Source organism: Falco biarmicus, chromosome 1 (genome assembly GCF_023638135.1).
Source record: "Falco biarmicus isolate bFalBia1 chromosome 1, bFalBia1.pri, whole genome shotgun sequence".
Classification (NCBI taxonomy): domain Eukaryota; kingdom Metazoa; phylum Chordata; class Aves; order Falconiformes; family Falconidae; genus Falco; species Falco biarmicus.
Window position 1 is genome coordinate 113,976,759 of NC_079288.1, and position 24,134 is coordinate 114,000,892.

The 24,134-nt window shown below is 38.5% G+C and overlaps 1 protein-coding gene across 1 annotated transcript in view; it reads right to left on the reverse strand.

Moving 5' to 3' along the window:
- Window positions 1-1,195: 1,195 nt before the first annotated feature.
- USP38 (ubiquitin specific peptidase 38) overlaps window positions 1,196-24,134 on the reverse strand; it is a 30,560-nt gene continuing 7,621 nt past the window's right edge. The window contains 8 exon segments of the mRNA XM_056362747.1: window positions 1,196-7,646; window positions 15,092-16,442; window positions 17,596-17,702; window positions 18,521-18,614; window positions 19,168-19,361; window positions 20,440-20,598; window positions 23,394-23,495; window positions 23,750-23,879. Coding sequence (XP_056218722.1) covers window positions 7,485-7,646; window positions 15,092-16,442; window positions 17,596-17,702; window positions 18,521-18,614; window positions 19,168-19,361; window positions 20,440-20,598; window positions 23,394-23,495; window positions 23,750-23,879 — 2,299 coding nt within the window. The 3' untranslated portion in view covers window positions 1,196-7,484.

Below are 24,134 nucleotides of genomic sequence, written 5' to 3' on the forward strand. Positions count from 1 at the left end.
GCTTTTAAGATATCAGCTACTTGAGGCCTGTTTGCTTTCTATTCCAGATTCATACTGTGCATTATCCTCACACATGCCTTCATTCACATCAATCCCCAAATGCAAAATACAGCAGACAAATCCAAATGAAGTCATTCACCTAGATGCTTGTTTATACTGCAGCCAATTCTGTTCCCCAATGAATTCTGCGTAGCTGCTGTTTTCATGGCCTCATCAGTAGGAAACACCCCTTGCAGTCCTGGGATTTTAAAGCACAGCAGAGAACTAGCAGCTCCTACTGGAACCAAAGCTTTTTTTTTTTTTTTTTTAAATTATTATTAGGTCCTTTATTATGTTAAAGCTTGATCTGTCCTGTATGTTGGCAGTTAGCAAGTTCAAGTTACTGAAAGCAAAATTCAAACAGCACAGGTCAAGAAAGCAAAATTCAAACAGCTCAGGTCAAGAATAATTCTTCAATTAGCCTGAATAAGTCTTGGATGAAGGGGAGATACCCACGATTTTATCCTCACAGGCAGTGCCCAGCTTAATCCTGACACCACATAAAGGCAGCTGTTTCTAATGCCAGAGGGAGGTGTGGGCAGCCAGCTAGAGGAGACTCAACTTCAAACTACACATTCTAAGGGCAACCTAAACCTTTCCCTTCCCTCTCACAAAATTCACCATCCAGGAATAATTTACAGATTATTAACTGGGCTGTTAATTGTTTGAGTTTCCTAGGTATGCTTGTAGTCCAGAAAACAACCAAACCTAAAAACCTCCCTCCTTTCAACTTGTAGTTTGGGGAAACTTAAGGAGAAATACACAGAAGTTGAAAACAACCTTCAAGAACCTTGTCTTTATTTACAGGAGGCCTGAATGTGTGTGTGCCATAGCTTCCAGGTTCATTGAGAACTGCTGCATTTTAACCAAAGATGATGTTCTTTATTAATTCAACAAGTGCAAGGTCATTTCATCTTCTTTGAAGATTTAAGTAGCACCAGTTGAGAAGACAACTCAAATGAAACACCACTGCAACTGAAATAACACAAGAAATCCAGCTACTGCCTATACTTGATTCTCCAGATCTAGTTGGCCCATTAAGTCAGAGCAGAGAAGTCCTATTTTCCATGGTTTTGTGTGAGATCCTTTTTCAAGCTCACTTCTACAACTCAAAAAAAAAAAACCAAACCCAAAAAACCAAAACAAGAAACAAACCTCCACCACTGTTATATTTTACTAGAACATCTGTCTTTCAACTTAAGTCAAACACACAAAAGCTTCAGTACTTTCAAACACATTGTGAGGCATTTAAAAATAAAATTTTGACTTTATGCAGCCCAACACATGTACAGTAAAACATGCATTTGACCCATCCATTTTTAAAAACAGATATGAAATAATATTAAATACTTATGCCAGTTTACAAGATTTGAAGAACAGGCATACTGTCAAAAATATTTCATCTGTATTTCAGTAGAACAAACACCCTGAAAGTACAGCAAGAAAATGAAGTAAGTTTCTTTTCAGGAACTGAGCACTAAATACTGTAATTTTTTAGAGAAAACTTGAGAAAGGGCGAGTCAGCTGAAAAACGGTACTAACCTTTAAAGCCAAGTACTAACACATTCCTGTGTTTGGCAAGGGATATGCCCTCCCCTCAGAACTAGAATGGCTTTGCATCTCTGCAAACCACTTAAGGCTGACTTTTTTTTTTTTGTTGTCATTTAATGAATTCTGTAGGAAAACAAATGGTGAAACAGTTCCCAGCCCTTGCATCACATTTTGTAAGATGTCAGAATAAACACAGATCCAAAACATGGTCATGCAGGATGAAGTAATGACAGTCTATTCACTGAGTAAAATAATTATTATGAACATGTCAGTTCTGATACCTGTTCCCATCAAGTTAAAACTCTTTTCAAGACTACAGCCCAGAGAAGTAGTCTCCGAAGTGAGACACATGCACCCCAAGGGGTGTGTAAAACAATCCATTTGGGTGCAAGAAGAAAGTATTTTTCATACCATTAATAATCAAAGTTTCAAATAATTTTAAAATACTGTTTATATCATGTTTCTTTCATACGTTTTCAATATCTACACTTGCATATGTACATAATATATTAGGACAGTAGTGCATATATAATTTAAGTGAATAAATATATATAGATTGGATGCACACAGTTTTTACTGATAGGGGGTGTGCAATCAACAAAGTTTGGAGACCACTGGCCTAGAGGATGCTGTATGATACTACAGCTGCTAGCCCAGTCACACATCCTGTTGCTGAATTGATTTTTTAATGTCAATCTGAAATACTCTCCTCAGCAGCATATTTTCAATATACCTACTGAGGTCCCCGTGTCCCCCCCTCAAATTTCCCACACTAATATAATGGAAATTTTAGAAGCATTAGGCTTGGATAACAGGGCATTGTTGACAGTACCCTCTGAAGGAATACAGCAGATAACAGGTGAAATTATTGAAACACACGCAACTTCTAAATCAGATCAGCGCCATCCTTTCTTTTTTGCAGTCTGGTAGTCTCATTTTAGTCCTGCGCCAGCACTTCTTCACCTCCCCCCTGCCCCTCCTTCCCACGCACTAACTCCAAGTGCAACCACCTGACCTCTTTGTGCTGCTTGCCACAGGGGCCAGTCTATCAGTGCTGCCAGGGGTCCCCGAGTTACCCACTGGGCTTGGAGATGTGGCTGAGTTAAGGACTGTGCCGCACTTGAGCTAGCACCTGCCCAGTGGGGCTGGCTGCTACACCTCAGACTCCTCTTGCGGCCCCCACTGCAGAGACACACACTGAGGCAGCACCCCAGGCTGGTTGCCTCTGGCCACCCACAGATGCAGAAGACAGTCAAGGTCCCAAATGGCCACCCAGGCAAGGCACAGTTCACAGGTGGCAGCTGTTGTTCCCAGTTAGTGTCTGGGGAAGCCAGCCAGCAAGTGTCCCAGCATTTCAGTGCATGTGGTACCATGCTGTTTACCAAGGCAGCAGTGGCAGGTTGTGCATTTTGACATGCCTATTCCAGCACTTTTTCTTCCAGAATGGGTAATATTTTTAGGAATCAGTTGTAAAAGGAAGACGACTTGTATCCTGAATCCACGTACCTGCCTGGAATCCAGCAGACTTAAAAAAAAAAAATCCTTCTGTTTTAAATAAGAAAGCAGCATATTATTTAAAAACATTCATCTCTGCTTCACTGGTTAGTTTGTATGTTTTCCCTTTGATCTGGATGCTTTCATTCAAGCAAAAGCAAGACTCACACTGAATGAGGGGATGCATGTGCATTTAAAAGAACCAGAAAGCATACGTGGTAAGCCAGTGCTGCACTACACATCACAGCTAGCATGCTGATCACAGCCAGAGCTCAACTCACAGGCCTAGTCCCTTTAACCGACTTGCTGAAACAGAGATACTCACTAGTTCTTAAGTCCATGCAGAACATAGTGCTGTACACAAGCCAGTGTCACGCAACTTTCAGTTCTCAACTGTTGTACTGGACGCAACACTTGGGTGATTTAAGAGCTTATTATTCATAGCGATGAATTCCGATTAAGGTAGATCTATGATGAGTGGCTGTAGGGAATATGGAAGTTTTTAAGATAGTCTGCTCTATCTCATTTAGACTATAGATCATTTGCTCACCCATTGAAGAAGTCCAATAATTTACATTTGATTACAGCCTACTGAGGATATCAGGTGCTACAACCCATTACACCCCATAGGTTATTAACAAGGGAATCGCCCTTCCGACAGAAAACAAGCACATTTCTTTGGATCACAAGTCTTCCTAGCTTCCACTTCACGTCACTTCGTAATTTTTATGCCTTACCCTCCTAAATCAGAAACCAACACCACCCAAAACTGAGCAGTCAACCTTTGTTGTTATGTCATAGTTTAGTATTCCCTTCATTTACACTTCAATCTTTGAGGCTTAAAAACAAAACTGGCAATGCACCAAGATGGGAAGCCCAACAGAACAGCAAAACTCTAGGGAGGGACTGGAAAGGACCTCTGGTTTATCAAGTCTAGTTGCCTACTATTCAGACATCACTTTGCATTTCATTTCTTTCATAGATATACTTGGCTCTTCCTTCAAAGCTGGTCTCTGCCTGGGAGGCTATTCTAGAATTAGTTCTAGTTAATTGGGAACCTTGTTTGTAATCTAAATCTTATTTACGGAAAGTTTATGCCCAGTTGCTTTTGTTCTAACATTCCTCTAGCTCACAGAGCTTCTGCCCTTTGCCTGTCATTTATACAAAAAAATAGTAGTATTCTGATTCCATAAACAACCTTACTGCTACAGATATTTTTTTTTTTAAAAAAAAAAGCTTACCCAGGAAATTAAACTTCCAGAGCATGCAGAAGATAAAACATTTAACTTTCCAGAGTACGGGACAAGGGGCGAGGGTGGGGAAGGAAGGAAAAAGACCCTAGCCAGAAAGTGTGATGGGTTTAGTTATCCAAAGAAGCCTTTTCTCTCCTTGTCCTAGATAAATGGGCTTGTAGACATTGTAATCACTTGTTACAGGGGTGACATTCACAGCAAGCCACGGTCATGCTCCACATGAGAAAAACATACAAAATAAGCTGTATGGAAGAAAGTTAATAGACCTCCACTAACTATTAAAACAAAGACCAAAACACAATCTGTCATGATAAAAAGAAATACAATTGTAGAAGATATATCATCCTTGAGTTTGGTACAATAGTGTATCCTCCATGAAAAGAAACAACAAAACCCCTAAGCTTCAGAAACAGTATTAACATATTTTGTATCTTTCCACTGATCCAAGTTAAAAAATCAAGAATGGAGCCAAAAAGGTCAATAAACAAACCATCCAACATTCATTCACAGGCTACAGAAATTGAAGTACCCTATGTACATTATTCGCTCATATTATGTCCAGAAGATAGAAGCATGCAACACCATTAGTGTAAACAATGATAAAATGTATACAATTTAGGGTATGAACTACTTCTCCACTTTCACTAGTTCTATTGAAACCTTCCAAGTTAGGTATCAATAGGCCTACGATGGTTGTCGGGTCAGCAGACTTGCAAATAGGTATTCTGAATGTTAAAGTCTATTTGTAAATCCCAAAATAACCGCATCAACAGAAGTCAACAAGGGGAAAGAAAGAAGGTTATTTTCAGTTTGAGGCGTACCATCATTTTATACTTAAGGAGATCCAATCCTACTGGCATTACTCTCATACAAAACTTCCATATTTAGCACAGGCAAAAAGCAGAAAGCCATCTAAGAGCTCATGAAATAAAGTACAATAGGTATACAAAACTCATACTGCACATTATTTTTAGGTAGGCTACATGATTTGGTTTTTTACTGTGAGAATGTAAAACCAAAACTGATCTTTACAAAATTATTATTTAATAGAGTAAAAACACTTGCCCCTGCTTCTACTTACTAGTGTTTTAAAATGAACAACAGATTGATAGAAAGACAAAATACTCCCATTGTAATGGAAACAGCAGACAGCTTTTTAGTGTGTCCTCATGATTTGGGAGACAAAAGCCAAATTTACCTGTCATACAAACCATTTTAAAACCAGAGCTAACTGGCAGAGAAGCCTGAAAGGAAATAAAAACCCCATTAGACTGAAAGTTACAGCATTTCAAGATGAAGCGAGCTTCCAGGAAAGCCTTGTCCAAGCACAACGAAATGAGAACTTTCCTCACACTAGTCTCATAACATTCCATATTTCCACAGCTGAACTCCTGGTTCAGAGACCTACAACTGAGATCGCAACGAAAAGCGTAGGTCAAAGCCAAGGTACTACAGTCAAAACAAAGCTTGGAAACTACTGGAAAATGAAAGTCTAGCTTTCTGGAGCAGTAGCGTACTAACCTATAGCAGAGCAAATAGCACAGTTTTAGTGATAATATAAAAATAGCTTGCAAGCTAAGTTACCTTTCAGACTAAACTCCATATATATGATATCATATGAACAAGGTTTAATTTTCTCAACTTACTTAAAAGTTTTGTAAAGGCATTTTTAACGAAATTTGTTTATTTTGTACAGTTAAGCTAACACCTGCCAGGTCTGCATGCTTTTTAAAGATGCACTTTGTCACCTAGTAGAATATAAAAACACACTAAAAGAGTGCAGAATTTTGTAAAAATACTTTAAATAGACTTACACTTCACTATAAGATTATTCAAGTTAAAAATCAATCATCAGATTCAACAGTGTAGCTCCTTTACTTCTGTTATCCTCATTGCACATCAAAAAAAAGTTGCTCTTTCTGCCAAGACTTAAAGAGTGGATCCCCAACCTCTGCTGGCCTAACAAGCAAGAAAACACCACTCCATAGACAGGATCATTTTGGTCTTCTGCAGACAGTTAAAACCTGAACTCACCAGAAATTTCTCTGTACAAATAAAATCAGAAGGCAAAATTTCAAGGGACTCTTAGAAGCATAGAACCTCAGCAAGAATCAACACAAGTAACCTCTCTGTGATTTCACACACATAGCTCAGTATTTATGACCAGATCTTCTTAGCAATGCAGGCCACAAAAGTCAGAGGACTAGGCATAGAATTTTTTTTTTAATCAAAAAATAACGGGCAACGCACTTACTGCGTTTCAAACCACCAGATTTTTACTTCTGAAAATCTAATAGCTGTCTATAAGTGTACTGATTTCTAATACTCACCAAAAAAAATAATTGACTGACACATTTTTCTCCTTTTCTGCAGCCTCGGAAAGTTTGTTTTAGGTTACAGTACTGCAAGGCACATACAGAATCTCTTCCTTTCCCATACACAGCAGATATATTCCCTGAAATAATTTTAAAATCCTCAAAACAATTAGAAATGCTACAAAGTTAACAATTCCTATTTAAAAACATTGTTCCTACAGAACATGCACTTTTTTGGAAAACAACTTAGCAAATATTTATAAATTATTTTTTCTTCTTTACATTTAGACTGGAAACATATTGAATATTTAACCTGGAAAGTACTGTATCATGTCACATTTAAGTTATTGCCTTCATTATAAATTGCATCATCTCTGGAAATACATAAAGGTACTGGATTTGAAAATAAGGTGAGTGAGAGACTATGTATGCAGTTTAGCCCATCTGAAAGGATTTCCACATAAAGGAATACTGCCAGAGTAAAAAAAGAACTTTCTTCGTTCAGTGGATGAGGACAATAGAAACTGATGTAAGTGCATTTGTTCAGTTGAATGCAGTGTCATTTGCATCTACTTAAAAAACTACTTCATTTTCTGTCTTTTGGGCAAGCACATCTTACTATAAAAGCAACTGAATTTTTAAGAGGTAGTTTTTTTTCCATTATGCGCTTATTTATTTCAAATAAAACATAACCAAAAAACCCCCAACATTTGCTTTTGAACAAGGATCAAGTCTCAAAACTTGGTACAATATCTGACAAAGTTCAATATTTAGTTGTCCTCAGCAGTACTGGGCTGCTTTGGAACCAGTGTATTCCAGGTTGTCTTCATAGTCAAAAGACTAATCTACCAACAGTACTGAACCCACCCCCTCCTCCTCCACCTGTCGGTCCACAACTTCCCGGGGGGTCGTTGTCATCAAATCCATTGGGTCGGAAAGAGCAGGAGGCTGAGGCGGCTTGAAGTGCTTGTGTTCGAGCACTAAGCTCTTGCTCCTGAAATGGAAGAATAAAGACTATTAGAAAACCCAATGAAAAACTAAAACTAACCTAAAGTCCTTGAAGCAGCTTATTTCTAGTAAATTTTGAAACATCTTTTAAAGCAACATCACTAACTTCTGGGCTCGTAAGTCTGAATGGCTCTGCTGAACTTCAAAATGAACATCCACAGCCAATCCGAGATGTACAATTTCACTGTATGTCAGCAAGTATATGTGAATCATAATTAAAACCATTTAAGTTTATGCTAAAATCTTATTTTTTGGCAACATGGGATGTTACTAAAGAATTAGGCTGCTGACCAAAAGCTATCAAAACATTAGGTTTCGATAGATGTTTCACAAGACTTTTCATGCTAGTAATTTTAATATGCCCTTTGTTTTGGTTGCCAAATAGAAAGACCATTAAATCAATGTTAATTATTTAAAAGACACTTTTATTCCACTCAGTCAACTGCATAGAGTCACAACGTATTCAGATAAAAGGCAAAAAAAAAAGGACAACCTATTTAGTTTCCATTTAGCACAGCTTTTTAACTTCCAAGTGTTATTGCTATGCTAACTGTTTTAACATCAGTTAAGTCCCATGAACTCTCAAGCACTCCATAAAAATCAGAGTCAGCTGCTGGAAAAAGTACCTGCACAAGTAGCAGGAACAAGAAAGCATAGCCTCCTGCCAGCTGCTTTTTCAACTGAATGCCCCTGTGGCTTCAGACATCTAACAGGAAGAGCACTGGCTTTTCCCCCTCATTAGAGATATCATATGCTATTTTGTCTCTGGCCAACTAGTTTCATAAACCTCGCAGCGATTTCTTGTCTTTAGTATCCCTTCCTTCACATCTGTCAAGAGCTTCAGAAATTGAGGGTGGGAAGAACAGGTGTTGGGCTCTGGAAGAGCAGCAAGAAAAAAAGACAACAGAACTGCACAAGCTTTATTTCTCTAGGAAACAAAATGAAAGTATTCAGGTGTTAAGGCTCATACTGATAGCCTCCTTCACATGACACTTCATCACTACATACCTCCCTAAAGGCAACGGGAGGAAATTTTACCAGGGTTTTAGCAATTACATGGTTCACCTTGAATTGTTCCTTTTCTTCTGTCTCCTGGTGAAAGCAAGGAACAGAGCCGAGAACCTGGAAGACTGTTCGTATTATACTACCATGAAAGCACTAAACTTGGTCTTGTCCATGTACTTTCACAGGTGCTAATAATAGTACTTGTGGGTTTAAATTACTCTGCCCTCTTAGAAAAACAGAGCCTAAGTTTAAAACTATTTTACAGTACTAAGGACTGAAATGCATACTTGTTTTCAAAATGATATCAAAGATATTTGAAGAACACTGTCTACACAGATATGCTGCCCATATTCCTGAAAGACAGTGTTATCTCCAGCAGTATGTGGTCTCTTCTGTATCTGCTAACTATAAGACACATAAAACTAAGTAAATTTACTAAGAACAACAGGGGAATATGAAGAACTCACTTCTAGTACCAGAAATCAACATGGAAGTTTGATTAAAATAGCAGGCCTCGTATAAATAGTCTGTTTAGTTGAAAAACTACACTGCAGAACTGTTTAGCTTAGAACAGAATTTCTTCTCAAAACTAAACTGTACCTCGGCTGGTTTTTTTTGTTTGGTTGGTTTTTTTTAAATTGCACTAAATGAAAATATGGAAGTTGTAGACAAAAAGTACACTAGAGTCTTGCAGCTAAGAATTTTGTCAGATTTAGCTAGAAACATGATTTATTTCAATTTCCCTTACTAAGTTACTGGATAGTATGGGGCCTCGGCATAGCTCTGCAGCTAAATTAAGTGTCTTCTATTAGGTACCTTTCACAACACCATTAGCAACTGGGCAATTGTTCTGCTGTCACTAGGCTTCCTTGCAGGGAGGGGACAAAGAGAAGCACTACTATGAACAGCAACAACATAGTATCTTGCACATGACTTGTGTGCAAGGGATGACTCCCAGGTCTGGAGCAATGCACCACATTCAGTACAGAGTGTAAATGAACTGCAAGCACAGCTTTTGTCAACCACTTGGAAATACTGTTCACAAGCAGCCACAGCGCAGTGAGAACAGGATAAACCTCAGCTATGATCTTAGCTTCACTGCTATTATGTACTTGTCTATAGTGAATGGAAGGTATCTATACATACACATGCATGAGAGATATGAAGCAGTGATCAAATTATCAGTTCTTAATGTTTCTTGACAGAGCACAAGTATTGAAAACACACATTGTCTTCAATGCTAAAAGTGAAATTATGTAGCACTTTAACATCATTCATGCTTTATGCCTGTTGAGTAGTTTCAGTAGTTTGTGCTAACTAAGCACATTTCTTTCTTCTCTCAAGGCATATATTGACTTGATTAATATGAACTTACATTAAGTTGTTCTAGTATAGCATACAGAGCTGGCATTTTTGAAATAAGTACTCCTGTTTCTAAAAAGATGTTCAATGGTTTCAGGCTGATTATGTTTACCCCAACAAATACTAAATCAGGTAAGTAAAACTTGATAGTCAATACAGTTCTCTGAACTAAGAATTATGCAGAGCTACCCCCTCTGCTTTCCACGTTCCCAAAACAGGATTTTTAATTTGTTTTAACTGGAGTGGAAACTACCCACATTGCTTTTGTTATTTAAAGCAAAAATATTTTAGTTGACCATGTGGTAAACCGGTATGCAATAGTAAAACAAAAGCAATAAGCAATAAGAGTGTTTCTTCTAAAAAGTAAAGGCTTTCTCAAGACAGAAAAGTATATCCTTAATTTAGCAGAAAAATAACTACTTTAGAACTCTGAACAATAATGAAATGAGACTTCTCAAAAATATGACTTAATTCAGTGAATTGCAATATTAGTGTTAATTTGAGAAAAACAGTAACTGAGTATTTCTACATTTAAACTGAGAAAAGGACATGATCTCAACAACTCTCAGATTAGCTGAGCACTACAAAGAAAGCCAATACTGAAGAATCCAAAACTGAAAGGTGGGTAAAAGATCCTGTATTTTAAAAAAACCCAAACAACTAAATCCCAAACAAAACCCATATACCTGGAAAAATCTTCTCAATTTTGAGAAGACCATTTTTATTTAATTATAAAGGAAAAAGTTTTCAAGGAACTACTAACTTTGCTTTCACTTGTAAAGCTAGAAAAGAAAAGGATTACTTTATGTAACTTCAGGTACAGGTTTTATAGAGAAAGCTTTAGTATGGAAGATTACCAAAAAGCAATTTTTGCATATATGCACTAAATGACTAACTTTTATAAAATCACATTGACTTTTCACTTGTTCTAGACATACAGAAGTATTCAAAAAGCTTAAAGTAATTAACTTCTCTGCATACTCCTGAAATTGCATCAAAATGATCTTGAAAATGTTAATTCACAGAAACATATTTAAGAATAACTTCATTATTTAACTTTTTTTTCCCCCAATATCCTGATACTGTTGCTTGTTCCATATGGCTAAAGCATCTCTTCAAATCTGAAAAAAGCCTCTGTTATACATACTCAGGTAATCACGTATCCACATGAAACGCGACTGCAAGCATTGGATTCAACAGGAAAATATGCAAATAATAACTACTAGGGTTTATATTCTATGTGGATGACACTGTTCCTCCTCTAAATGTTGGACTCTATAAAAAAAGGTTACATTACCACCGTAGTAGAAATAGTACTTTTCTTCAGGCTGTGTTCTTAAAATGGATTCTCCCTACCCCGATCCCCCTTACTCTGTCACCTACATGCTGCTATAATTATAATCCTAAAATAAAAAATAATCTGTCTTAGAGTTTGAAATTTCACAACTAAAAGATCCACATATCAACGGAAGTCACAGCAATTCTGACTGAAAACGTGCCCACCACACCTTCCCAGTTGCTTGTGTACGGCCAGCACTGGGTTCTGGATGTGGGATTTCAGTCACTGGATGACGTACATGACCATCTGTCTACACCAGAGGTGCTGTCAAGGTCAGGAAGGCCTTGTCATGTCGTGACCAACTCCACATGGAAGAAAAGACAGGCTATAGCTGTAGGTGACTCCTTTCTGAGGGAAGAGGGTCCCGTATGCTGGACAGACCCTCCCCTCAGAGAAGCCTGCTGCCTCCCGGGGGCCTGGGTTAAGGACCACCAGGAAGCTTCCAGCCTGGAACAGTCCTCAGACTATTTACCCATTGCTGCTCTTCCACGTGGGTGGCCATGAAGCTGCAGCGCATAGTCCAAGGGCAATCAGAAGAGACTTCAGGGCCCTGGGACGGTTGGTAAAGGAATCTGGAGCACAGATTATTTTCCCCTCTCTACTTCCAGTTGTGGGTGGTGACACTGGGAGTCGGATGGACCCAGTCTACTAATACATGGCTCCATAGCTCGTGTCACTGCCACTTTTGGATCCTTTAGTAACAGGATGGCCTACATGGCACCAGGCCTGCTGGTGTCAGGTGGGCCTCACCTTTCTCCAAGGGGGAAAGGGTCTTTGCTCACAAGCTAGCAGGGCTCACTGACAGAGCTTTAAACCAGACCTGAAGGGGGAGGGGGATAATATCAGGCTCACCCATGGACAAGCTGTGGGATGAGACACCAAGGTTAGAGGGGCAGGGTGCCAGTGAGGGCCCTCAGCCCGTTTCTGTGAGACATGCTGGCTACCTTGCAGCACACTTCAGGTCTTACCAAGATGAGCCAGGGGGTCCTGAGGTAACAGGAGACAAGGAGGCAACACCAATGAAATTCCTCAAAGGAGCTAAGAAGGTGACATGGCCAACAGCACAGGTGAAGTGCCCCTACACCAATGCACACAGTGTAGGCAACAGACAGGAGGAACTGGAAGCCACTGTGCTGCTAGAAAGCTACCACCCAGCTGCCATTACAGAAACTTGGTCAGGTGAATCCCATGACTGGAGTGCAGCTATTGATGGCTACAGGCTGTTCCGAAGGGACAGGCGAGGAAGGTGGGGCAGAGGGGTATGTAAAGAAATGAAGGCTGTCTGAGGAACAGCCACGAGCAGGTTGAAAGCCTATGGTTAAGAATTAGAGACAGCGGCAACAAAGGGAACTTTGTGGTTGGTGTCTATTACAGGCCGCCCGATCAAGGGGAGCCTATTGATGAAGCCTCCTTACTCCAGCTACAGGAGGCATCGCGCTCGCAGGCTCGTCCTGCTGGGGACTTCAACCACGCCAACATCTGCTGGAAAAGTGGCATGGCGAGCTGTAGGCAATCCAGGAGACTCCTGGAATGCACTCAGGATAACTTCTTAAGCCGGGTAACAGAGAGCCCTACCAGAGGGAACATGATACCTGTTGTTCACCAACACAAGTGACCTAATCTGAGACACTAAGACTGGAGGCAGCCTGGGCTGCCGTGATCATGCACAGGTAGAAGAATTCACAGTCCTGAGAGACATGGGTCAGGCAAACAGTGAAGTCAGGACCTTGAATTTATGAAAGCAAAATTCCAGCTCTTCAAGGAGTTAATCAATAGGACCCCTATTTTTAGAACTTTGAGGGAAAATGCCGTCAGGGACAAGGGAGCAGAACAGAGCTGGTGGATCTGCTCTGAAGGAACTGGCTGATGTACTTGCCAAGCCACTCTCCATGACATTTGAAAAGTCACAGCAGTCAGGTGAAGTGCATGGTGACTGGAAAAAGGGAAACACTGTACCCATTTTTAAGCTCTAGAAGTAGGCCCATGTGAATCATATGAGGTTCAACAAGGCCAAGTGCAAGGTCCTACACATGGGTTAGGGCAAACCCCAGGTATCAATACAGGCTGGGGGATGAAGAGGTGGAGAGCAACCCTGCAGAAAAGGATTTGAGGGTATTGGTGGATGAAAAGCTGCACATGAGCCTGCAGTGTGCTCACAGCCCAGAAAGCCAACCGTATCCTGGGCTGCGCCAAAAGAAGCATGGCCAGCAGGTCAATGGCCCTGACTCTGCCCTCCACTCTGGTCAGACCTCACCTAGAGTCCTGTGTCCAGTTCTGGAAAGACAAGGACCTGTTAGAGCAGGTGCAGAGGAGAGCCACAAAAATAATCAGAGGAATGGAAAACCTCTCCTCTAAGGAAAAGCTGAGAGTTGGGGTTGTTCAGCCTGGAGAAGAGAAGGCTCTGGGGAGACTTCATTGCGGCCTTCTAGTACTTGAAGAGTACTTTTATAAGGAAGATGGGGACAAACTTTTTAGCAGCACCTGTTGCGATAGGGCAAGGGGTAGCAGTTTTAAACTAAAAGAGAGTAGATTTAGACTACATGTAAGGAAAAAATTTTTTACAATGAGGGTGGAGAAACAGCAGAACAGGTTGCCCAGAGAGGTGGTAGATACTCCATCCCTGGAAATTTTCAAGGTCAGGCTGCGCAGGCCTTTGAGCAGTCTGATCTAGTTGAAGATGTTGCTCCTTACTGTAGGGGTTTTGGACTAGATAACTTTTACACATCCCTTCCAATCCAAATTATGATTCTATCATATGAGACTGTTGCTAAAGAACCTATGTTTTGTGCTACTCTGTCAAATCAAGAGGAGAGATGGCGTATGAACAGAGATGGTTAGGACACATGCTTTAACCTCACAGTCAGAAAATAGCTGCAGAGTTGCAATTTAAACTCTCAGTTCTCTTGTTTATGTTTGTAAAACACCTGCACCTATAACAACAGATTTTCCACAGTGAGATTTAGCTGACCTTTTCTAACTGAATTTACCTAGTTTTTCTAATTTAAGTCTGCCTAGAACTCTTTCAGGAACAGTTTAACACATCAAAGAGCACAGAGTAAAACACAGTTTTACTGTTACACCATTCAAACATCGCAGCAATGCTCAAAGCTAAACATACTGAAACATGGAGAACAGTGGCTTTTTTGTAACAGCAATTGAAGATGCTACTACAGCTAGGTGAGGTTGTTGGAGCACAGAGAAAGTGCAACTGGCAGTGCTGGTCCCACAGAAGGTGGCAGAAAAGGCAAGAAAAGGAAAGTGGAATCTAGTCACTAACATCTGGTCTCCATTTCAGTGGTACTAGCATTTGGGTAAGCACAGTTGTATAAATAAAACTGCACTCCAAATGAAAATGTGCTAGTAAGAACACTGCTAACAAGTTTTTAAGTATGCTTTAGCTACTCTTGTGATTTATTAAAGGCAATGAAAATTACAACTGTTGAAAAGACTCTCCTGCAAAGAATTACTAGTGGTTAAACAACTTATGCAAGCATGTCTTCTAAAAAAAAAAAATTAAACTGCAATGAGTTTAAGCCATTTTCCTTGATGCTTTCCATCTAATGGTGACAACTTTACTATGAAACCTGTCCAGCAGTATCAATACGGAAGCAAGATCGGTGATTTATAAGGATAATAGAATATTTAAAAGCTAACTTTTTCTTTCTTTTAGACTGCCTCTTGTGAGTTTTAAGAAGATCACTCTTCATATACAATTTCCATCTTACCTGCAAGTACAGTTTGTTATCTTTCGTAATTGCATCCATGAGGTCTTTTTGTAGGGGAGGGTCTCCATTTACCCAGAGTCCATTTGCTGAATTGGTGTTGAAGCCACAGGTGCTATTTTGTTTTTTGTAAAACAGAACATAAGCAGTGTCCTTTGGAAATCTACTGGTAATTTTCTGGACTGACTGAAATGAGGTAAATGTCACTCTGCTGTCATTGAACAGAAACCATTCTTTTGGCATCTCAGCATCCAGCTCATTTTCTACAACAGTACAAGGACTCTCCTCTGTCAACAACTTATCCTGAGGAGAGACTAAAGAAAGAGCTGTAGACTGGTGGCAGAGTCCTGAAGGCCCTGACCCAGTAACATTTCTAGCATATGAGTAATAATGTCCACTTTCAGAGGATACACCAGAATGCACCACCACAGAGCTTAACGTGTAGGGCACCAGTTGTGGGCAGGTCACTTCATCAGCACCTGAGGGCTTCAGTTTTTTAGCAAGATTTTCTCCAATATCAGAAATCTCAACACCAACAGACCAACCTCCAGAAACTACAGCTAAAGCGGATGTTGCTCTTTTGACTGGCAGTTCTAAAACAAGTGGCAGAGACACATTGTCCAAGATTTTGCGCCTTATATGACACTTTGGATCATACGAAAATCTCAAAAGAGTGAGAATGAGGTATTCAGGTTCCTCAATGATTTGCATAGTTTTCTCAGCATTCTGTAGAGAGGCACACTTTTCACAATAATACTTATTGTCTCCACTGAGGATCTCAGGTGCCAGAAAATAATTCAGTAAGTCTGTAACTGACAAGGTGTTTTTACCTACTAGTGTCTGAGACATATCCCTATTATCTTGAACTTTGTTGAGTTCAGAATTTGTCGTATTCTCAGAGTTTGGCTCAGTAGAAAAATCTTTCATGGTTCCTTCATTTATTATTGTGTCACATCCACCATTTACTTCCAAATTATTGAGGGGTGTTTCTCCAGCAGGACTAGTTGCTAAAGTATTAGTTTGCACCATATAGTCGTCTTCCACTTCAGAATGTTCCATACATTTTGGGCCAACATTATCCAATGATGTTGGAGGACAGAAAGCCAGAGAGAGATCTGTGAAAGCTTCTTCCTTTTGAGACATACTTTTGCAGTTCAAACAGCATATAGTAGTCTTCAATTTTCCTCCAAACATTTTCTCTATCAGAGTTCTTTCCTCACTTCCCATACAAAGTGCTTCAGCAAATACCTGTGCTTTATGGACAGCTTCTTGTGTCTGGGACTCTTCATTCATTATACTTTCAGAAGTCTTTGCTGAAGACAATGCTTTCAAGGTTCTCTCTTCTTCATGCAGCCTGAAGACAAAGAAAAATAAATCCAAGTAGCTGTGCTATTTTCCAAATATCGCTGCACTATTACAGACTTTTTTCTCCAGTTATGCCAAAAAAATATAGTTAATACGGTTAAATATTATGTTTAATATATAGTACACATATAGTAAAATATGGTTAAGCGGCTAGAAGTGTCTTACATTTAAAAAGCTATTTGTTATTTTTTATATAAGCAAGCTGAACCATACAACAGATCAGTACTATCCAAAACAGAGTATGAGAAAAACACAAATGCTTTTAATGTGGGTTTCATTATATGTAACAGAACACAATGGATATACTGAGAGAACTGGAAAGTATTTAAAGAAAACAAACAACATTTTTGTTATTTACCATTACATTATCTTAATAAATCAGTTTACCAGTTGACTGGTTCTGTATGTCAGACTTTCTTAAGAGAACAAGTAGCTATTTATCTAGTGCCAGGCTATTTCCAAAGAAAAGGTCAGGATTTTGTAGCCAAGAAAATTAAGAAACTACAAGAAAAAACAAACCAAAAAAGAAACCCAAGACAGGGGAGGTAAAAAACACCACAACAACAGAAAAACCCCAACAGTACTTCACTATTGAGCTAATCTTCTCCCGAAATGAAATGTGTCATAAAGCAATACTGCTTAAGCCACATCTCATCAAGCCAAAATAAGAGGGCTACTAATAAACCTAGGTATTTTTATCCTGTTCCACAGTTAATTTGCTCGTTTATTAAACTGGTTATAAGTGCATGTACACCTCTCCATGACTTCTGACCTGTATGAAATATAGCTGTCTCCACCAACATGAAATTCCAGATGCACGACTAAACTGCTTTCAGCAACCACGTGGATTTTACAATGGGACCACGACTAACACCCAAGTTTAGATTTGTAAAAATGGAACACTACTATCACTATAACCTGCTTTAAATAACATGCATACAAGATGGTACCCAGATTTACCACAGATTAAATCCATGATGCAGAGTGTTTCATAGACGATATAGAAAACCAGAGACAGCCAGGAATGAGGCCCAAAATTCCTGGCCCTCACACATGCAGTGGAACTGTTAGATGGCCACTCCTAACAGTTCAATATTGTGATAAGGGTAGATTCATTCCCATTAACGGCACAATAACTGTACCTGTCTAGTAGGAATCTGAGATATTCTGAGCAATCCTGCTGGGATCGAGGAGTGAACCACGGTGGTCTGGAAGCCTCAAAGAAAATTCTAGGAGCATACGCCTCCCTCTGTGTAGGAGAGGGACAGACAAGAATTACTTAAAAAACTCTTTATATTACTGTGATATTGACCACTGAACTTTGGACTACATTATCCTAGAGGAACTCTATGAAACACATGGTGCACAAACTTTTAGAACAATTAATCATAGGACAAGAAATAATTTTGTAGTAATCACCTCTAGTACAAAGATAAAAGTAGCAGATCCTGCAAGCAAATACAAAAAGTGTAGTGAGTGTCAACCAGCTGTGTAATACCAGTTACTGATCTTGCTGGCAAGCTTAAAAAAAGCTTTCTTTCTTCAGAAAAACACCAGTATTTCCTAAGTACCAGTTTATTGTTGAAGGCGATTCAGCCTCATCCCCTTCACAAGTTTATTTTTATTTATCAAAGAGAACAGAAGTGTCTTATGGCTTTCTACCACTAACAAAATATTGTTAACAATAATGATCAGAATTTGACTTACAATAAAATTTAGTGTAAAAATCACTGCAGAAAACCACAGTTTATCACAGAAAGTTATGTTAAGTCAGCTTGTATACCAAGTAAATTCTTAGATTTTTTCATTTTGGCTTCTCAAAGAAAACATGTTACTGTCCATTTATAGAAACAACACAATGCCAAGATGTTCCACTTATGAAATATACATTTCTTTAAGTCCATTCACACCATGTGAACATTTGGAGGCAGACTCATTCCCCTACAAATCTATCACACTTACATTTTTAATATACTCAAGAGGACCCCCATGACATCATGTTTGTTCCTAAATTTTGTTATATAGATCCAGGCTTAAAAAAAGAACAGATGAAATGAACTGACATACCTGGGTATGGGCCAAAAATGCAAAAAGATGCTGTAATTTTCTCATTAGTGAATTACACCCATTTAGATTCAGAGACAAAACATGTCTTCTGAAACTGAAAAAAAATAGATTACATTAGTTTCCTTGCTAGATGTCTAACAACAATACAGTTACCATTTCAGCTCAGAAAATTCTTTAATTTGAAAGAAAGCAAAGCATGTAACACTTCCCTTCAATACCTGGATTCTGCTCGAGTGCAGATGCCAAATTATTGTACAGTAGGAACGAACACTGCAAAAAGCCCATTTGTTTAAACATTTAAATGTTTAAGAATGGGCTAGAGACAGTCAAAAAAAATTTTAATAGCTTCCAGATTATAACAAAAGTACTACCGTAAACTCTTACAATACCAAAGGGATCAAGGACTGAGGAAAAAGGGACTTATCTTTTGAGACTAGACAGAAGGATCAGAATCTTTAACGACTAAAATTGCAGTTTCACAGAGCTGGACTTTCAACAAAGCAACCAGTAACCAAGTGCAAAGAAACCCACCCAGCTCTAGTAAACGGAGACACCCCAGGACACGTCAATAATCTGCGAAAAGCAAGAATGCAACAATAGTTGCATTTGTTTATTTGCAATCAAAAGAGCTGTTGAAATGGACTTACTCCGTAGCCATAAAAAGTGCCTGAATAACACTGTTCATGTAGCAAGTGTTTCCTAGATTAATTAGGCCTGTCTTCCCAGTTTCAGATTTTCCAGAAAGTCTAGATAAACAAGATGGCAAAGAACTGGATTGAGAAGTCCAAGCACTCTGGCTGAGAATTAACTTAATCTTCTCTTCAGTGGGTTTGGGCATATCCTAAGAGAGAAACATTTAACACACTTAATAGGTTTTTGTAGTAGGTCCTTCCATTCAACATTCTTACATCTTTGCTCGTTCCCATATTCTCCTTCAGGGTCTTGCTAGCCTTGATAGCCTAGAAGATACACACCACACACACCACCCCATCCCCCTTCTTCAAAGCTTTCTTTATTCAGTTCTTAAATAGCAAGAATAAGGGGCTAGTGGTCACTTTTGACCTGTACATTCACAGAATCCTTTCTGCCACAAAAAACTACCTTTCATAATTCAAGCTTTAATAGAACCCTAACACATCCTCTATTCTACTAGAAATACATAACTGCTCTGTCAAATCAAAATGTAAAAATGGAAGAATAAACTCCAGAATACTTGGAATTAAGCTGACAAGGGCTTTTAAAGCATCAAAACATTTAACACTGCTATAAAATTAGGCAGTAATACCCAGTGACTTTTTGTGGTTTTTCTTTGGTTTTGTTTTATGTTTTCAACGTTTTTTTGGTTTAGGGTGTTGGCTGTTTTAAAATTTATTTTTAAGTGCATTATGCACTTAAGTATTTATCTACAGAAAGCTAAATTTTGCTTTGAAACAGCACTGGCCAGCACCCTTTACCCACACAGGCATGCAATACTGACCGCAGTATTAAGATGTTATGCTTAACAATGGTCTCCTGGAGCTAGCCAAAGATTAACACCATGCCAAGTACTCCTCAGAACCTACTGCTCTTCAATACTATTAGTGCTCTGAACTTTTATTTGAAGAGTTAGTTTCTAGCTTGGGCTGAAATGAAATGCCTTGAATAAACCTCACAAAAGTCTATTAATAGGTATGTGAGGCTTAAGAAATCACATTTTACTTTTAACAAAGGATCTAACTTCAAGCTTTTCTTAAAGCCTGCTGTAATTTTATCATGGACAGTGAGGACAATTTCTCTAGCGTATTCCAAATGCAGTTAAGAGTTGACATTAAATTATGTGGCTACCTCCTTTCTCCTAGCAGAAGTTCTAAAGATTTTAGATCTATGGGGTTATAGGAACGAAACAAAAACTTTCCACCCGCTTAATATTCCTAATATACCTTAACAGCTTCCAGAATGGGTTCATAGAGCTCTGGAAATCCTGAATAATGATACATCATGCAATGTATCAACTCAGTCAACTGCATCAGAAAGGCAGTACTGGAAGGTAAGCCATCTCTTTTGAAGGAATGAACCAAACCAACCACATGTGGGACAATCTGAATGGGAAAAAACCAAAAAAGGGTGTTAACTGCATTTTTCCAGTTGTTTTTGTTGTTCTACAAACAACTTTATTGTTTCAGACATGCCAAGTGACAGGGGACCTTTTGTTCTTAAACAAGAAGTGGCTGAGAAACAAACATGCATTATCCTTTACCCATGACAATTTTGAAACAGACCAATTAATTACCCAATGCTCTTTAGCTCACATATCAAGTTTTGGAACTTCATGGATATAGAAAATGCACATTAAGATTTTAACCAGTCAAGCTACCAAAGTACTCACCTTATTAAGGATATTAACAGCAAACATTTTACTTTTTGCCACCACTAACAGTGCAGTATCCTGTTTAATTTTATAGATACAGTTTTTAAAACAAATCTCTCCATTTTCCTTAAGCAGAGTAAGATGCTTGCGATCTGAACGCAATGAATACAGCCGTGGTATTTCAGTTGACAAGATGGAAACTGGCTCACAGCTCCACCTAGCGAGGGAGCTAGGCTCAAGAAGCCAAGACAGTAATTTACTAATAAGCTAAAAAAAGCTTACCACAGATATGGTAATTTATGTGAGGATTAGTTCAGGTTCATTACCATTTGAAATTGGGTACAAATCTGAAGTGTTAACTCCACCTCCTTCCCCTTCTTCAGCGCAGCTCTGTGTGTATTTTTAAATTGATGAGACTTACTTTTAATATTAGTCTTAAAACCTCAAGTAGAAAGTTACTTCAATGCAGTCCCGAAGAGTAGGGACTTCTCACTGTGAACGGAAGTATTTTAGATACTTCTGTCTGTTTCCAAGTTATCAAAATGGCTTAACTGTGAAAAAAGTGGATGGACTCATCATAAATTAGCTTACATATTGTTTGATAGTAAAGACAGGAAATGCAGAACAAAAATAATATAGCTATCATAATTTTAGTGAAGTATACCAATTACAGGAATTAATATACTTTAAAACACCAAAGTAAAAGGGGCCAGGTGCAAAATACTCATTTGCCAGCTCTTCAGATATCTGTTGTTCTCTAAGTATAAGGAATATTTTTACATCTCAGAGGAACAAACCCTACTCTTTCTGTAAGCAAGGTATCCACAGTTTAAAAATGAAAACACAGAGATTAAGTGTTCAATGTACTACCAAGTGAACAGCGAAAGTTGCAATGAAAAATTTCTTTCTTTCACTTTATAAATGTGGGTACACTGCAGTAAGAAACTATTGAGCTCCAAGAACTGAATTTATATAAAGTAGATCTAAGATACAATAATTTTGCACAGACAAAGCACATGGGAAGAACAGAAAAAGTACAATTTCTCAACCTGCAAGCCAAGTTCTTACTTACCGCTGCATAATACTGAAAGTTACACTTTGAATACATACAGAAGTATTGCTTCTGGCTTGAGGCCAAATTAAAATTTTATGTATCAGCAGATTTTAAAATTCTGTAGTACACATCATGATAAACTCTGCACCTATACTATATAAGTGCAAGACAGTGTTCTTCTATATATATATAAAAAGTAATTTATGCTAACTATGTTCAAGCATAGGGAAGGGGAACATAAGCTCAGGTGCATTGCAAAATAATGTGTATTTATCAAATGTGCATTTAAGCCTTCAGAACATTTATTATAAAAAAGTAAACAAGTAGTTTAAGTCCGGGAAAATATTATCGGATACTAAATGACAGCAGCAGCTGAAAAAATGATAGTGAAGAATGTTTAAAATGGAGGGAAAATGGACACGAAGTACTGCATGCAACCCATGGCAGGAATTTTCCATCCGAAAGCAAACAACTATTTCTAGAGTAAGACATCTCATACTTTACATTTTTTTCATGACAGTTTTGTCTCAGGAACAAAGGAGAACAGCAAGACAGTAAATATACAAAATATTTGTGTTTAAGCCTATTCAAAGCTACTTTGCTCTTTCAAACTAATTTCTACCCTAGGCCAATATTAAGGCAGCAAAGGGAGGAGAAACTTCAGACTTCTATCACTAAAAAACGGCGTAACAGCCATAAGGCAATTACTCTTGACACTAATCAAAGGGTTTGTGACCCTTTCAGGCCCAAGAACCCTGGGGAGAGCTTAGAGAAACAGTGTGCCAGGCTGTTACTTACTATGGTTCAGTCTGAAAGATGTGTATTTCACTTAAACTTGAAGCTGAACACAAAGTATGAGAACAGGGAGGGCGCAAGACTTCTTTCTGTACTAACATGGACTGTTTGTTTCTTTCTGCAGTAACATTGTCATACCCTAGCATCTACTGCTTTAACTGGAAAACTGCATTTTGAAGAGTGGCCATTAAAAATAGTGTCCTTCAGTTTGCCCACATGAACACTAAAATATAGATAGCATAGCTTTCTTGAACTGAAGTACTTCTTGGGCCTCATGCACCTATCCAGGGTGACTAGGTTATATATAGCAGATAACTGGTTATCTGTTTACCCCAAACAGTTGTTCTTGGAAGTCTACTTGCAGCCCAACTTTATCAGTGACTTCACATAACATAAAAATATTTCCAGAAGTACATGGTCAAAGACAGAATGCTGTGACCAGATGCTACTGCCAGAAATATGTACATACTAGGGAGAACAATATTTGTTTCCAGTTAAAGTTGAACCTCGAAGTTAGAATGCCTAGTGCTCTGTGAACCACAGAAATCTGATGCTGGAAACCTGAAACAAATATGAAATCCAAGTGCCTCAATTCCGTTACTCTCTACACCCACTTTAGAAATCAGATGTGAATGACATTTCAAAGAACTCAAAAAAACATTTATTTAGTTACTTACCAAATGAAAAGCTTCTGGAGAATGCTGAAAACTGAGTAACATGTGGGAAAGGACAGCGAGGGCACCAGGCCTCACTAGAGGAAACCAAAGTCGATTAAAGACCTAAAAAACCCCAAACATTTATTTTAGTATATCTAAATAGTGAAGTTTCAGTAGAAATGTAAACAAATCTCTAAATTCACAACCATTTGAAAGAGACATAATCATTACATGCAATTGAAAGCGATAGATACATTTACATCATCTTTGCGGAATAGTAAGATACCTGTCGCAATACAAAAGATGTTATGCAATTACACGGCTGTTACAAATTCCTTTACTTCTCCTTCAATTTTGAATGTTCTTTTCACACATACCAATTCAATCTTAAGCAGAGTAACATCGATGAGGATTGTAAATTTCTGTACTGCAGCCAGTCCTTTCAGCAGTGCAATCACCCATGTTTCCACATGCTGAGCCAGAGGCCAGGACAACCAGTCAATCATTCTGAAAGATTAATGAAAAATAAAAAATAAAACAAAACAAAAAATCCAATGTAGCACTAATTTTAATCTCAACAAAAAGATTATATATAACCCAGATAAGTTACACACACAAACCAGAAGTAACGCAAGAAAGTTAGGCAAGTAATAAAATAATTTTGATTATATCTCAAGTCATTTGACTCTAACAATAATCTGTTTAACACATGACATAAAAATACGACCCCCTCCAATACATAAGCACAAAAAATCAAGTATT